At 36.2% G+C, this 16,104-nt stretch overlaps 1 protein-coding gene across 3 annotated transcripts in view; it reads right to left on the bottom strand.

The window, feature by feature from the left end:
- Nucleotides 1-16,104, bottom strand: part of MYO6 (myosin VI) — a 137,288-nt gene that overhangs the window by 16,641 nt on the left and 104,543 nt on the right. For all 3 annotated transcript variants that reach the window (XM_084889242.1, XM_084889240.1, XM_084889241.1), the window contains exons 20-28: nt 14,987-15,080; nt 10,266-10,396; nt 10,099-10,176; nt 7,892-8,021; nt 6,047-6,137; nt 5,092-5,242; nt 3,359-3,567; nt 2,152-2,230; nt 616-776 (exon numbers count right to left, since the gene is read on the bottom strand). In XM_084889242.1, the coding sequence (XP_084745368.1) occupies nt 616-776; nt 2,152-2,230; nt 3,359-3,567; nt 5,092-5,242; nt 6,047-6,137; nt 7,892-8,021; nt 10,099-10,176; nt 10,266-10,396; nt 14,987-15,080 (1,124 nt within the window). The remainder of the gene's footprint in view (nt 1-615; nt 777-2,151; nt 2,231-3,358; nt 3,568-5,091; nt 5,243-6,046; nt 6,138-7,891; nt 8,022-10,098; nt 10,177-10,265; nt 10,397-14,986; nt 15,081-16,104) is intronic.

Below are 16,104 nucleotides of genomic sequence, written 5' to 3'. Positions count from 1 at the left end.
TTAATAAGGACTTCCATACTGCTCCATACTCCAACAACATATAGTATTTAGAGATAATTCAGAAACCTGAGGAGCCAAAATATTTTAATGTACAAACCTTCCTTCTTGGAAAAGGAGATGTATTTATTCTGATACATAGGGTGTGTATGTGTGTGTAAAATTTCCCCTCATTTCAAATGTTAGGATATATAATTTGCATTAGGAAAATAATAAACACCAACCTCAAATATATTAAACTGGACTATAATAAAGTGACTGATTTCTATTATAGTATTTAATGGCAGGTATTTAGAAATTAGATGTCTACCTTAAACAAGAAGTTTTAAGATACAATATTCTTTAGTAATATCAGAGTAAAAATTGATACGTTTTCTTAAAATATGAACTCAAGTTATCAGTTTTGTCCTTCAATAGTTTAAAAATTTGATAAAATCAATTTGTGTCATTCCTTTGGGTATAAGAATGGATACAGATAAGGTTTAAATGATTTTACTTAAAATATACCAGGACCTAAGGAGCATGATTTCTCCTGTTCATTCCCGTCAGGCTGAAGTGAGAGGCATGGAGAGAGATAGCAGAGGGAGCCCACACCCCGCCCAGCGGCCAGCCCAGTACCTGCGGAGCGCCAGGTCCACCTGGGCCTCGTCACTGATGAGCTCGGCTTCGCTCTGGGCGATCCTCAGCGCCAGCTCACGGTCCCTGCGCTCCTGCTCCAGCACCGCCTGCTGCTGGGACTCCTCCTCCCGCTGTCGGGCCAGCTGCTCCTCCACCTCAGCCTGCCACAGACAGAAAGCGGGTTCACCCAAGGGTCCCCACATGTCTCCTTGGTCATTCCCATTGCTACTTAAATGGGACAAGTTCCTTAGTAAGGAACATATCATCTAACCGGAAAGCTCTTCAGTCTCCATTCTCTTCTACATTATAATTTATACTTGCTCTTCCCAAATCTAAGAGAAGGCAGAGAAACCATACTTCCACCATTCCGTAACGATGAGTGTCCCAAATATCACAGTATCCCAGGTACCACACTAACACTAACACCAGACAAGCAGATGTCAGGAATGTAAGGTGTTGGTTGTGCTCAGGATCCTATCTGCTAAAGAGGGGATATGCTAATTGACCCTCATGCCATTGCAAAGATGGTGGTGCCCATAGCCAATAAGGAGGGAATTGGCTGCCCCGCCCTCAAAGATGGCAGCGCCCACAGCCACAAGATGGCAGAGCCCAGTCCCCTCAGCCCCACAGCCATCCAGGGCTGGGCCCCAGGCACAGGCAAGCTTTAGATGGCAGCTGGCCAGGGCTGCCATGGCTCAGGTAACCAGGGCTGGCTGAGGCTTGCACTGCCAGCAGTGGCAGCAGCAGAGATGTGATGGGGTATCACCTCGCCCTGATCGCCTGGTCACCTCCCACCCCTGAGTGCTCCCAGACTGTGAGAGGGAGCAGGCTGGGCTGAGGGATCCACCATCTAGTATATGAATTTTCATGCACCAGGTCTTTACTAAATTAATAAAGCCAAGAAACTCAAATACATGATCAATTACTCTCAGACATGGACTTTTTAAAAAATGGGGTGAGTAAAGAATCTTATCCTAATTTATTACTGTTAGTATCTACAACATTATAAAATAATATTTTATAATTTGTTTAACTGGAGGAATGTACGTTTTAAAATTATATTTTAAATAAATGTTCATCTGGCTTTCCCCTAGGCATAATAACAACAACAAACTAATATTTATTGAACTGAACACTGTTTGATGAGGGAATGCGACAAGGAGTCTTTGTAGCCGAAGGAACCATTGAGCTAAAGCCAGCCCAGAACTGAACACTGTTCGAAATGCTTTAACATGTGTAAACTCATTTGATACAACTATTATTTACCCACATTCCACAGAGAGGAACTGTGGCCCACAGTCACTCATTGTGACTTGTACAATGTCATAATTTCTGCCAGGGACAGAGGCTGGATCTTAACACACGTCCCTGACTCCAAAGTCCCTGCCATAACCATTTCAGATATTGCTTTTCATCTCTGAGATAAACCAATGACAACTTATCTAGCAAATCAAGATCTTGCTTTCACTTCTTTAGTTTAATTTTTTAGATTCTATTTTGATAGAAATTCAGTTCAACTCTCTAATCAGTACATACCTGAATACGTTTTTCATCATCTTCCCTTTTTTTTCTCTCTTCTTCTTCTTGTTTTCTCTTTGCTTCCATCTCAAGTTTCCTTAAAAAAAAAAAAAAAAAAGAAAAAGAAACTAACTCTTCAAAAACTTTATAGAAAAATCAGGAATCCTTCAGAAGGCAATTTAAACTATTAATAAACAAAAGTTACAGAATGGGGGCTCACATTAACCTCCTGACCATATACATTATCATTTTTTAAATCTGGCTCTACTGACAATAAATCTTCTGGAACAAAACAAACACATTATATTGCATAACCTTTAACATCTCTAGAGTAACTTGGTTACAAAGCCTAGTTGCAAGATTCTGATTATATGTGCTTCCCTCTACTCCTTCTCCAATTAAACAACTCATGTTCCTTCTGTCTACCCAATTATGCAAATCTTTCAAAACGTTACCAGTTTTAAAACTGCAGAAAAGTAGAAGAGCCTTTTTTCTAGCTAATTAAATAATGCACAAGTCACTGCTTTAAAGGGAAGTTAAGAGATCCTCAGGTGTAAGAATCTAAGCAAAATTCCTATTATTGTTAAAATCATTTTATGTTAGGATATTATGGTTTTTCCCCCATTTTTCAAACGTATTCTAAAATTACAGTCATGAGCAGCACAACAACATTTTGGTCAACAATGAACTGCATATACAATGGTGTTATGCCATACATACAGCCTACATGTGTAGTAGGCTATACAATCTCGGTCTGTGTAAGCTCTCTAGGATGCTCATACAAGGATGAAATCACCTAATGACACATTTCTCAGGACATATGTCCATCATTAAGCAGCATATGACTATAGTATCTATATATATATATAAAAGGCTAATATGCAAAGTTCCCCCTCAGGAGTTTAACTGGAAGACAGGGAGTTCGATTGCTCGCTATGACATTCTCTGACCACCAGTGGGCAGTGTGGAACATGGCGGGTGACCAACACCAGCGGAGGGGTGCTGAGGGAGAGAGGAAAGGAGAAAGGGGGGAAGTGGGGGACCTGATTGGCCCTGATCATAGGCCAGGCCTAGGGACCCTTTCCGTGCATGAATTTTGTTCACTGGTCCTCTAGTTTTCAAATAAAAAACTACTCTTAAAAATAAGAAGATATATCAACCAACACCACCAAGAGTTCACTGTTCTGTTAGCTTCTAATTCAAAACGACAATATGAATGCCTTACATCCGCCTTTCCTCCTCTTCCTTTCTTCGACGTTGTTCATCTTCTTCACGTCTTTTTCTTTCTTTTTCCATTTCTTCTTGAATACGCCTCAGCCTTTCCGCTTCCTCTTCCTGCTGTTTCTTTTTCTGTAAAGCACTGAGGAGCTCCTCTGAGCTTTTAACTAGTGCATCGTATTCTTTCTGTATCTGTTCCCTTGTCATCATAGTGGACTTTAAAACAATAATAAACATGTACTTAAAAAGTTATCTCTTCTGCTGCACAACAATGTGAATATACTGAACACTACTGAATCTGTACATTTTAAAATCGTTAAGATGGTAACTTTAATGTTATGTGCCCTTATAATAAAATAAATTGGACATACACAGCAAAGACTGGAAGAGTTGGTAAGCTATAAGCCCATTATCTTTATTACACTATTTGTACACTTAAAAGTTACCTTTCCACCAAATCTCTACATCTATTTCCTTTAATCAAGTAATCATATATCGAAAGTGGACAAAATGACATACTGTAGGTAACAATTATTTTTTAAGAAATTACTAATTTTGACAGTTAACTACTCTTTAATAATGTTCAAACAGTACTTAATGAATATTTAAGAAATTATTAAATACATCCCAAATTGTTGGATGACTTTCCTAAGTGAGGCTTCAGAAAATGTGGCTTGGTTGATTTTATTTAATACCATATAAACATGGATGGCTCTTAACAGATTTGTAAAATCGGCTAAGCTTATCCAAAGCATTTTCATTTTTCTTTTGTTCCTCTTTCTCCATTCTGTCTCTAAGACTGACCACTGTCTACATAAAATATCTGCAGGAAATAGAATAAAAGGCTTGCTTTAAGGTATTATATCCACATAATTGCATTGACTCATTTAGCTAGATGAGAAAAACATTAACACCCTAAAAAATAACGGAAAAAGATATGAAGAGACAGATGGAATGTAATTACAAGCATACAGAAAATTTTTCAATCCCACTGATGATCAAATAAATGAAAATCAATACCAAAAAAGGCCCCATTTATTCTGACAAATTTGGAGGAAAATTGCTATTTTCATAACAGTTAAGTAATTTATGATACAGCCTATATGAAGATAATATAATTATAGGAACAAGGCATATGGCATGATGATAGGGAAAGAAAACTAAATGTACATTAGGGTAAGAACTATGCAAAAATACATGCATATAGACTAAGACAGGGAGGGAAATTTACAACAGTGAAACAGTTAAATGTGTTACTTTGGTAAGGATTTTTTGGTGTTTTTCTCCAAATTGTTAATATAACATTAATTTTATCATTTAAAAATTAGTTTCTGAAAGTAGAAAAACATGAAACAAAATAATTTGCATTAATCCTCTCTCAGTAATGATTATACAAAAGCTTACCAAAAAAGTAGCTAATTACTATTTAAAGTAAATAGAATAGCATTTTAGCATTTTACAAAGAGTATTTTAGTTACTATTTTTTGTGGGGGAGGAATCTTTCCTAGCAACAGATGAAAGTGCTTAACTTTGCTCTTTTTAAAGTTCTGCTATGGAAATTTTCAAGCCATTAGGGGACACTTATAATGAGCATCACTTGTCATCACTGGGACTCAATATCTGTAACACTTTGTATCCTTAACACAGTAATGCATTTTTTTTTATACAATTTTAACACCAATACCAAAAGATATTAAATCACTTCAGAAAGTCAAAGCCATTTAGATTAAAATTACGTACCTTAATTTTGGCCATTAACGCATCAATAGAAATTTCAAGATCCTTGACCTGCTTATTCACCTCCGGTTTTCCATCCTTCAGTGCACTTACTACCTCATTGAACTTATCAAGCCGTTTTTTCAGTGTGCCCACCTTAACCAGACCGTCGATGCTGTAAAGATAATGCTTGGTCAGTCTAATTTCACTATGCAATACTATACATTGATTTTTCATTTTAATAAAATGCAAAACATATTAAGCAGGACATTTTACTCCTGTTTTCATATTACTCAGTATATTTTTTCAAGATAACTTGTTGAAAGTAAAAAAAAATAAGAATAATCAAATATGGGTGTGAATGACATTGATACCTGTCCACAGGATTGGAGCCTTCTATATTTACACTGAAAGTTTTGAGAAATCAAATTATAGAAGACTTTGAAAGAGTCACCTAGTCTCTTTAAAAGGTATTAAAGATCAACAGGTATTCAGACCTCCAAGTTTAAAGAGTATCAATTAATAGTAAAAGAAGTAAATAAGATATAAAGACTAGATTTATAGCGAAACAATTGCTACAGATAATTCAGATAACATTAGTAAGGTTTTTTTTATATTAATAAAGTTTTTAAAAACTATGTCAACGTGACATTTGCCAAGAAACTCGAGTCACTAAAATAATCAGAATAAAAGAGCTTCTTTCATTCTTCTTTCATTCCATTTATTTCAACATTTTATAGTGTCTAAATTTCTGTAAGCTTCTTCAAATCCTTTTGTAGAAAGAGGCTAGCAATAAAGTAATCAAATAACTCATTTCCAATAAATCATGCAAATAACATAGTAATCCATCTTTTTACAAAAAGGTGAGAAAAGAGAAAACTCTGAGTATCCCTACCGCTCTTCATTATGACTTCATAGTCATTTCGTATTTGAGTAATTAGGTTTTGTGGGATTCTTTAGGCACTATTAGTCATCTTACCGAGGTTTGTGTCTCCTTTTGCAAAGCCACATTCGAATAGTTTTCTGCATTTTAATGCAGGCTTCAGCTCGATATTTTATCTTGTTTTTCACTATGGTAAGAGAAAAGCATGATAGAAAATTATTCCATTTAATTCAGTCCTATAACCGTTTTAAAAACCACTCACTTTCACAAAGCAGTTCTCAAGAAACATGTACTCTCATATTATACCAGACATCAAAATCAGGAAGTTTAACATTTAATTTTGTACACTTCTTAAAGTAAAAGCACACCATGTATACTACTAGATTTATATTTAAAATGTATTATTCCCTTGATATGCTACACCACTGCCTTTCAAACTGTCCTAGGCAATGTTGGTCTATGAAACATTAATAGGTATGTCTTGAAAAAAAAGGATTCATCTGTCATATGAATTAGGAAAAACTAAATACTACTTTTGGAGATTCACAATGAACATATTGAGTGAAGCTTCTGACAATCCTACAGTAAAGGTACTTATTTAATATTTAACTTTAGTTACCCAGGATGTCCTAGATTGCTCTGACCTCGAAACATTGTTGAGCTTCTCTATAATCCTGCAAAGATCCTGACTAGTTGCTGACTTTACCACTGCACAACACAGTCCATGAACAAATGGAACAGTATAGCCAACTTTAATATAATGTGTTGTCCATCAACATGCAATGTATTAAGCTGAAAGCAATAAACTATAGTCATAACTTTGTTTATATTTTACTTGGAAAATGAGGGAGGAAAGAGTTTCTTTCACCTTTTTTATTATAGCAATCCTTTTACCTACATTCATAATTGTCTAACAAAACACCTCAATAATAACGTTGGCACAGTTCCTTTTCATTAGGTCAAAGGAATTTTATTTTTCTATTAATAAGAAACAATTTACACTGAATCTCTTTCATGTGTCTAGCACTATTCCAGGTATTCGGTGAGTTTGGAAGGTGAAAAAATTATACATTTAATCAAATTACTCACAATAGCTCCCTACAATTCAAGGTTTCCATAGACCCTAAGAATCCCCCCCAAAAAAATTCTGCCCCTAACCCTTGATTGGGGTCAGAGGTAAGTTGTCCGTACAACCTTGCCAGAAACACAAGAGAAAGCAGCTCAGTGCAGAGTGTCAGAGAACAGGGTCTGAGGGAGCAGAGGCAGGAGAAGGGTGAAGAGAACAGCTGAAGCCCCCCCTTTGTGATCTTGAAAGACTTTAGACTTTGCTCTGCGTTCAAGGGAGCCTCCATACAAGGCTTTTAGTTTAGAGAGAGAAGTCTGGGAACCCAGGAAAACCAATCTGGGAGCCACTGAAGCCTCCATGCAAGCAGAGGAGGGGCTACACTAAGACACTGGCAACAGAGAGGGAAGACGGTACAGTATTTGGGGGAGGAATCAACAGGGTCTGTTGACTGACAAGATTTCAGGGACAAGAAAGGAGGAACCGTTAAAACCCTGAAATTTGTGGCATGTTATACTGATGATGCCATGCAGGTGGGAAGAGTTCTGGCTCAAATCTGAGAGATTAGGGGATGGTGTGGAAAAGATGGCGGGAGGGGGGGGGGCGGGGGGGGGCGGGGGGAGAATCAAGACAGTGACTTCTGCTCTGTTTAGGACACGATGAAATTAATTCTCCTATCATACATCCAAATTAAGAAGTATCACATACACTCAAAAAGAGAAAGTCCACAAACACCCATCTAGAAGAATCAGGAAAACAAGGTGAATAGGCAATGCAATCCCTGCTATCCAGCACTCTCTGCTAGACAACTCTGTAAATCCCACACACCATTCATTTCCAAACTAATTACAGATCCTGGTGTGGAAGAAAACACCTACATTTGATGACTGAGAGGGAGCACCATTGAACCTTCTTCCAGCGACTGCAGATAAGCCAGTGGTTGACTCTTTTAACCAACTCTGCTAAGTGGTCAGGGTCAGACTTCATAATCTGATCAAATTCTGCAAACTAGGAAACAAAATAACTTATTATCAATATTAAAAGATAAAGAGACTTAAACACACCGAGATACAAAATAACTAGAACTCAAACCCAACATCTAACTTTCTGGAAATGATCCCAAGCCTCAGTGGGGTCTACAGCAAACCCAATACACTGCATCACACAGCTGCCTCTCTCTTTCTTCCTTCTTCCTTCAGGAACTTGGAGGGGAAAAGTGGGAGGCTCACTGATAGTTAGCAGATTCAATACTAAAATTTGAAGAAAAAAAAATCTTAAATGACAATTAGAGATGGTTAGCAAAAAGCTTTTACTGAAAAAAAGAATTAAAAAAGAAAGGCTGATATGTCTCTAAATTGGCTCATCCACATTCTCAGTATCTGTACATAGCTCCTGGCCAGTGACAAGGTCAGCCATATAATGTCAGGTGCCACCAAACCTATTCCATCTCCTCCAAACCCTATCCCTATTTTAGAGATAAGCAACTGTTACCAAGAGACAGAAAACACAAATAAAAGTTATTAGGTTAATAATTAATAAAATATTTCATTTCCACAATTTATCACCAAACCACATAATAATTTCTATCCTTTACAAAATATTCCACCAGTGGTTTTCAACTTTTTTCATATCATGGCACATATAAACTAATTACTAAAATTCTGCAGCACACCAAAAACATATTTTTTTACCAATCTGACAAAAAAATAGATATCATTTTGATTCATTCACACTGGATGGCTATTGTTGTGTTGGCTGCTGTCATTTTTTAATTTGATAATATAATGGAAAAGAGGGCAGTGCCCCTGACTTAATATTCAGGTATTGCATGTTTTAAAAATGCTTGCAGCACACCGGTTAAAAATCGCTGTATCCTACTATAATGCATTGAGGTGACACACCTATCAATATAATGGTTTCTTATAATCAAAATTAAAGTTAACATAATGAGACTAAAGATCTGTGAACATATGCCTTGTGCTTTTAACTTTTCTTTCTGACTGATCAATTTATCTGGAAGCAAACAAGACCAAGTGCTTTCTCTATCAGGTTGTTAATTCTAAAATATTACTATAGCCCTGAAATAAAATAAATGTTGAGTTTATGAGAAATATATATGATTACAGCTAAGCCAACAATGAATATTTACATAATCTTTTTTTTTTCTTAAATTTTTATAGGAAATGGTATGGGTTCTCTGAAGTAAAAATAGTCACAGGAAAGTATATATATTACTAATGCATTACACAGATTTTATTTCATGCCCAAAAAATGTAAAATCAGATTTATTATGATTAGTGTAGTCTTTAAGGCACTAGAGATATTTATTAATGATTTTGCTGAGTCAAATAGGTATAGTTGACTATTATATAATATCAAATGTGTTTAAAATTATGAAAATGTAATTCAATAAATATTTAAAAAGTTAGAAGTGGTGAAATGATAAACTGATTCTGAATAGCATTTAGGTGTTTCTATATTATACCTATTTAGTTCTGAAATATTCTTTACTCAATCTTGTAACCTAGCACAAGAACCTGTAAATACTAAAACTATGGCTGAGGCTAAGAAAATTATGTTACATACAAAAGTATTTATACACTCACTCTAGCATTTGAGAGAAATGCATTTTAGCACAAACTCTAATCCAATTTCCCAAACCCTGTACATCTATCACTCTCTAATAGAACTTGTTCTCCACATAATGAAGACTCAAAAGTACTGAGAAGTTTCTAATTATTAAGGCTGAATTAATATGTTTTAGAAAAGCTTTCAACTGTTTAAAACATAAATATTGTCTGGCTAACCCTTATTTAAACAAAACAAAAAAAAATCCAATAAAACAATGAAAACTCCAATCAAACGATGCTCTCATTCCCTTATTTCCAAAGCTGAAAAGTACTGTAAAACTTGTACAGAGCATTACACATTGTAAACTTCTCACATACTGATAATATGCATGCTGTTGGTGATCATATAATTCAAGAATAGTTCAAATCACTAAACACTTAAAAATATTCATTGACTCCTATCTCCCAACTATTCATATTCATCATGTTCAAGTTTAAAGTAAAAATGTATTTACCTTGCCGGGTCTAAAAAACACTTTTGTTAACCCAAACTTGTAGTCAATTTCATTTAAGCCCAAAGCTTTAAAAAGAGCCTGAAAAAGAAAAAAAGTTAAATGACAACCAGTAATTAAAAAGAAAGACACCTATAGCTAAGAAATTTCAATTCAGGTGATATTTGTACCTTACAAAACAGTCTTGGATCTAGCCTTGCGAGTTTGTCTGGCATGTACTTTTTATACATGTTGTAGAGTTCATGGAATGAAGCTCGTGACGGGAAGCCCCCCTGCATCAAGTCCAAGACAGACACCATGCCTAGATTCATAAACAAATACGTGTTATTGCTGATCACTGCACAGCAGTCAAAAAATTACTTGCAAATGATCAACTTGACAAATTAATTTTTAGAAAGGTACAATTTATAGGAATTGCCAGCAAGAAAATAGTACATAGAAAATATTATATTTATACTTATTATATGTCCCAACTTACCCGCCACCTCAAACTATCACAGTAAGTTTCACTTAGCCATCTTGAATAAACCCCCTTTTTAGAGACAAACTCCTGGTGTCTAGACAGCTCAGATCTAGCTTGTATCTTTTTTTACTGCTACAAACCTCTGGGTCATAATCACAGTATAAAAGGCTTGCATTAGGCCACTTTCCAAATCCTGAGGTTAATTTTAGAAGAAGATTCCTGATAGAGTTTCCAAGTAGTAGTCAAGCACATTCCCAAATTCTCACCAGTGCTTACAGCAAATGGACAAGAGGCGCTCCCTTCTTCACTATAAAGATGCTCTTTCACTCGTCTCTCAGAGAAACTAGTCTATTGGGATAAAAAGTGTATAGGATGCAAATTTCCTTTCAGTGAAATTCTACTAGGTGGTTAATTTGAGCCTTGAGTCCATGTGAACTTTTCATATCAAGAAAAGCATAAAATAGTCAGGGAAAAGCTTAACTATAAATAATGCCAAAAGCCTTTGTTCACCAAAAACAACCTCTGAATTTCAGATTCTGAGACTATTCAACTCAATGGAGAAAATAACATCATTCAGTAAAAAGTGATAAGACAAATGGGTAGGCATTTAAAAAACAAAACTAACATCTGATCCTTATCTCACTTATATAAAAATAAATTCCTGCCAGCCAAAAATTTAAATTAGCTAAATGAAACAATAAAATAGTTAAAAAGCAGATTTTTATTTTAAAATCACCTCATGGGAAAGATAGCCTTTCTAAGCAGACAGACTGGATTTTAAACTTTTTTAATGGGAAAGGCTGGGTAAGGTTAGATAAAACACCAGTAATGCTCAGGTTTGGCGACAGTGTAGGAAAACACACGCACGTTCTTATTGGGAGAGTAAACCAGTGCAACAATTTTGGATAGCTATTTGGAAATATTTACCCCCTTTGACTCAGTCCTTTCTACTTCTGTGAATCTATCCTACAACTTGTCACACATGTGGGCAAATACATGCATAGAGAATGGCTATATACCCACTGGGTCATTGTTTATAATAGAAAAAATCAAATAACTTAAATATTAAAAATCATGTTGCGACCCTATATATGTGTTCATTTAAAAGAATAGGGCTTATCTAACCAGTATAAAAAACATATCCAAGACACACTGAGAAGTGAGACTTTTTACTTATATTTTTCTTTACTATTTCATTTTTGTTACAATAACATATATATCTATTTTAAATTTTAGTACTCATCAATGAAACACAGAGAAGCAATCATTCCTATGGAAAGAAATCTCTAGAACTGGATTTAGTTCTAGGCTCTGCTTATAAATAAAAACAAGGTCTGACTGATACTGTGACCATTGTTGCCCGTTTATATCAAATACACAAGTATCCTTGGAAAAGTTCGCTTCCACCTCCTCTGAGTCCTTAGCTTGACCAGTAACTGCGGACAACATATGAACTGGCTCAAAGACATCCATTGAGAATTTCATGGAGCTTAACCAATCACCAAGCCAATGGCTGCTTCCTAGCACTTCAAGCTAATTTACTTAGAAGATCTTCTCAGGCTTAGAAAAATAAAAATCACCACTGCACGTACTCTCCCTTCTAGAAATTCCTATGACCTGGATCTCCCGCTGGGAGTTTGGTGAGGGGCTGTGGGTGCTGGTTATATTCAGAACCGCTCTTTGCCCCCACAGACCGGCAGCACAGCCCCAAGGTTACAGGAGACCTGCCTGCCTTCTCACACCTTCCCCTACTTTACCCTCGCTGATGAGAAGACGGTGATTTTAGTAAAACATGCCCTAAATTAGTTAATTCTCCTTAAATTGGGGGAAAAAAAAAAAAAAAAAAACAGAACTGGAAAGGCAAAGTAGAATTCAAATTTTAAATATCTTTATTTTAGAAAGTGTCTATATTTTCATTTCTACCAGTTATTGGCATTTTTGGCTTTCTCTCATTACCTAGCCACATAACTACAACCATTTACTATTAGTAATGCCTTTAAAAAATCAAACTATTATGAATCAGTGTCATCTATTAAACTGCCAACATGTGGCAATTAAGTTGAAATACACTGCCTACTGAAAGAGGAATGGAAGCTGGAGCACCAGTAAGCCCACACTCTGCTCATCTAATAGCATATATCGCTAAATCTACACACGCTTGCTTTGCCAGCACACTGGTCATGTGCTGGTAAAAATAATGATTTATTATATTAGGCTAAGCAAATCCTAAAGAAAAATTTAAATGGCAAAAAGTCAAAGTAAAAACAATATAAGAAAATATTACAAAGATATAACTATACTATATGTAGGAATACAGCAGCTATAAATTATTTAGCTTTTCAGTATTTATTAAATTAGTCACAAATAAATTTTCATATTTGCTAGACTATGCATTTCATTCAACAAATATTTACTGGGGGTAGTATACACCCTGCACTGCTAGGAGGCAGGGATGTTATGTATTTACAAGACAAAAACAGATACAGTTTCTGCCCTCAAAAGATTTATAGGTTAGAGAAAGGAAAAATGAAGTAATTATTCAAATACATAATAAGTTTGTGACTGACAGTGAGAGGAAGGCACTCAGCGCCCCTTTCTTGGCCCCTTCCTAGTGAGGGGCATCGGGAAAGGTTTTCATAAGGAAATGACAATCAAGCTGAGCCGTGAAAGATGAAGACAAAGGGAGCAGAGGAAGCAGATGAGCACAGGCCCTGTGAGGAGGGAGCATTCAAGGAACTAAATCAAAGGCTGTGGGGCTTGTCGGAGAGAGAGAAGGGAGTGGGAAGAGCGGATGCTAGGAACACATGGGCCAGACCACATGGGGCCACTAGGATTTTGTTCTTTACCCTAAGAATAACCAGGAGCCATTACAACATGTTAAGCAGTAAAAAAACATAATCGACTTCAGTTGTAAAGTAGTAAATCTGGATGTATGTGAAGAATAGACTGAGCAGAATCAAGGAGAATACACAGGAAGCTAAAGCAAAAAGCCAGGTGAAAGATGGTAACAGTTTGAATTAGGAAATTTAAGACTCACTGAGAGAGAGCTCTAAGGGAGCAGATCTTAAATATTCTCACCACACCAAAAAAAAAAAAAAGGTAATTATATATTATATTAACTGATGGGAGCTTTAGCTAATGCTATGGTAGTAATCATTTTACAAAATATGTGTATCAAATCAACACACTGTACACCCTGAACTTATACAATGTTACATGTCAAATATATCTGAATAAATCTGGAGGTAGTGGAGACACTGTTTAGGGGGTCACATCGAAGGGACTTGGGGACACAGAGTATACCCATGCTGTCCAATAAGGCAGCAACTAGCCACATGTTCTGCAGTTGCACTAACTAACCACACAAAAGTGACTATTTAAATTTTTAAAAAATAAAATTAAACACAATTTAAGAGCATCGGTCTGCGGACTGAAAGGTTCCAGGTTCGATTCCGGTCAAGGGCATGTACATTGGTTGCGGGCACATTCCCAGTAGGGGGTGTGCAAGAGGCAGCTGATCGATATTTCTCTCTCATCAATGTTTCTAGCTCTCTATCTCTCTCCCTTCCTCTCTGTAAAAAATCAATAAAATAAAATAAAAAATATTATTAAAAAAAAAAAAGAAAAGAAAAAGGTAATGCATAATTACAAATTACAAAAGAATACAAAGTCAGGTGCAGGCCTGTGGAAGGAGCTCATATAAATGAGGAACCCTGGAGCATAAGTGACCTTAGCTCCATAATAAACCCACCTCTGAGAGGAGCAAAATAAGGAGTCAGAGAGGCAGGATTTCAAGCAAGTGTCAGGAGCTTGAGATGGACCGGGAGGAAAGGAGAGGCTGATGGCTTGGGAATAAGCAGTTCCAGGGGGATGGAGGAAGGGCATGCAGTAAAGGAAAACTAGTAAGCCTGGTGCTTAAGACTTCTGTAATCCAGCAAGGTTAGACTGGGCCGGGCGGGAAGGAGGAAGAGATAGTCTGACCAAATGCATAAAAATTCCACTGACGCCAAGGGCATGTGTTTTCTCATTTCTACAAGTGGTGGCGTGGGAAGCAGACACCAAACCCTACCTGCTGACGCAGTTAGGCAAGGGGGGGGGGGGTTGAGGGAGGATGAGAAATGAACTGCTGAGCTGAGAAGGCCACAGGAAAGAGCCCACTTAAGGGAGAGCTACAGATGTGTACAGTTTCCCTAAATTTTACTTTAATGCTGTTAAATAGTTTTTTTTCCACAATAACTATACCCCAGTATTACTCGAATAATTGCCAGCATGCTTTTCTTATAATTAAAGGAAATATAAGGTAAAAATCTTACTACACTTAAAAATCAAGATAATTGTGAAACTTTTGAAAGCACTGTACATATTTAATTGTGTTTGAGCTCAGACTCCTAACACACACTGACACGGATTATAAAAACATGGAAATACCTGAACACTGAAGTTGAGACAAAATTTGAGCACCTTCAAAGTCATGGCTTGTCATCTTTAAATTGGGTTTTATACAACGAATAAAGCTCGCTCCCTGGGAGAATAAAGGTATTTTTTTAAGACAATACATATAGCATTCTCATTTTTCTATTTCTATGAATACAAGTAACTTTCAGTGCATATTATCATCAATATTTGAACCCCTCTTAAAATAATCACTAAGATATGATAGATAGATAGAAAGATATGTGAATATATATGTGTTAAATCACTATGTTTTACTCTTGAAACAAATACAATATTATATGCCAACTATACTTTAATAAAAACAAATAAATATTTGGATAAAGATAATGTGGTACATATATACAATGGAATACTACTAAGACATAAGAAAAGATGAAACACTGGAATTTGCCCGGTCAATGTGGCTCAGTGGTTGAACGTCGACCTATAAATCAGGAGGTCATGGTTAGATTCTCAGTCAGGGCACATGCCTGAGTTAGGAATTCAATCGTCAGTAGGGGGCTACCGATCAATGATTCTATCTCTCCCTCTCCTTTCCTCTCTGAAATCAATTTTTAAAAAATTTTTTAAAGAAATATTGGCACTTACATCACCATAGATGGACCTTGAGAATATTTCATTAAGCAAAGTAAGTCAGAAAAAGCTAAGGTCCATATGATTTCATTGATATGTGTGATATAAAACTGAAACAATACAGTGGTTACCAGAGGGAAGGGACATGGGGCAGTGTAGTAAAGGGTAAAGGAGGCCAAATATATGGTGATGGAAGATGATGTAGTATATAGGCCATGTATCAAAAAGAAATACTTTGATATTTTGATATTCATGTATCATGTAAAGAAAGGTACACTTGAAACTTATACAATCTTATTAACTAATGTCACCCCAATAAATTTAATTAAAAAAATTTTTAATTCTTAAAAAATAATTTAAAATTTTAATTTTTAAAAATAAAAAATAGCCGAAACTGGTTTGGCTCAATGGATAGAGCGTCGGCTTGGGGACTGAAGGGTCCTGGGTTCGATTCTGGTCAAGGGCATGTACCTTGGTTGTGGGTATATCCCCAGGAGGGGGAGTGCAAGAGGCAGCTG

Source organism: Pipistrellus hanaki (assembly GCF_964339955.1).
Source record: "Pipistrellus hanaki genome assembly, chromosome: 7".
In the NCBI taxonomy this organism is placed as follows: Eukaryota; Metazoa; Chordata; class Mammalia; order Chiroptera; family Vespertilionidae; genus Pipistrellus; species Pipistrellus hanaki.
The sequence above is the reverse complement of the archived record's forward strand: the minus strand, read 5'-3'. Positions and strand labels throughout refer to the sequence as shown.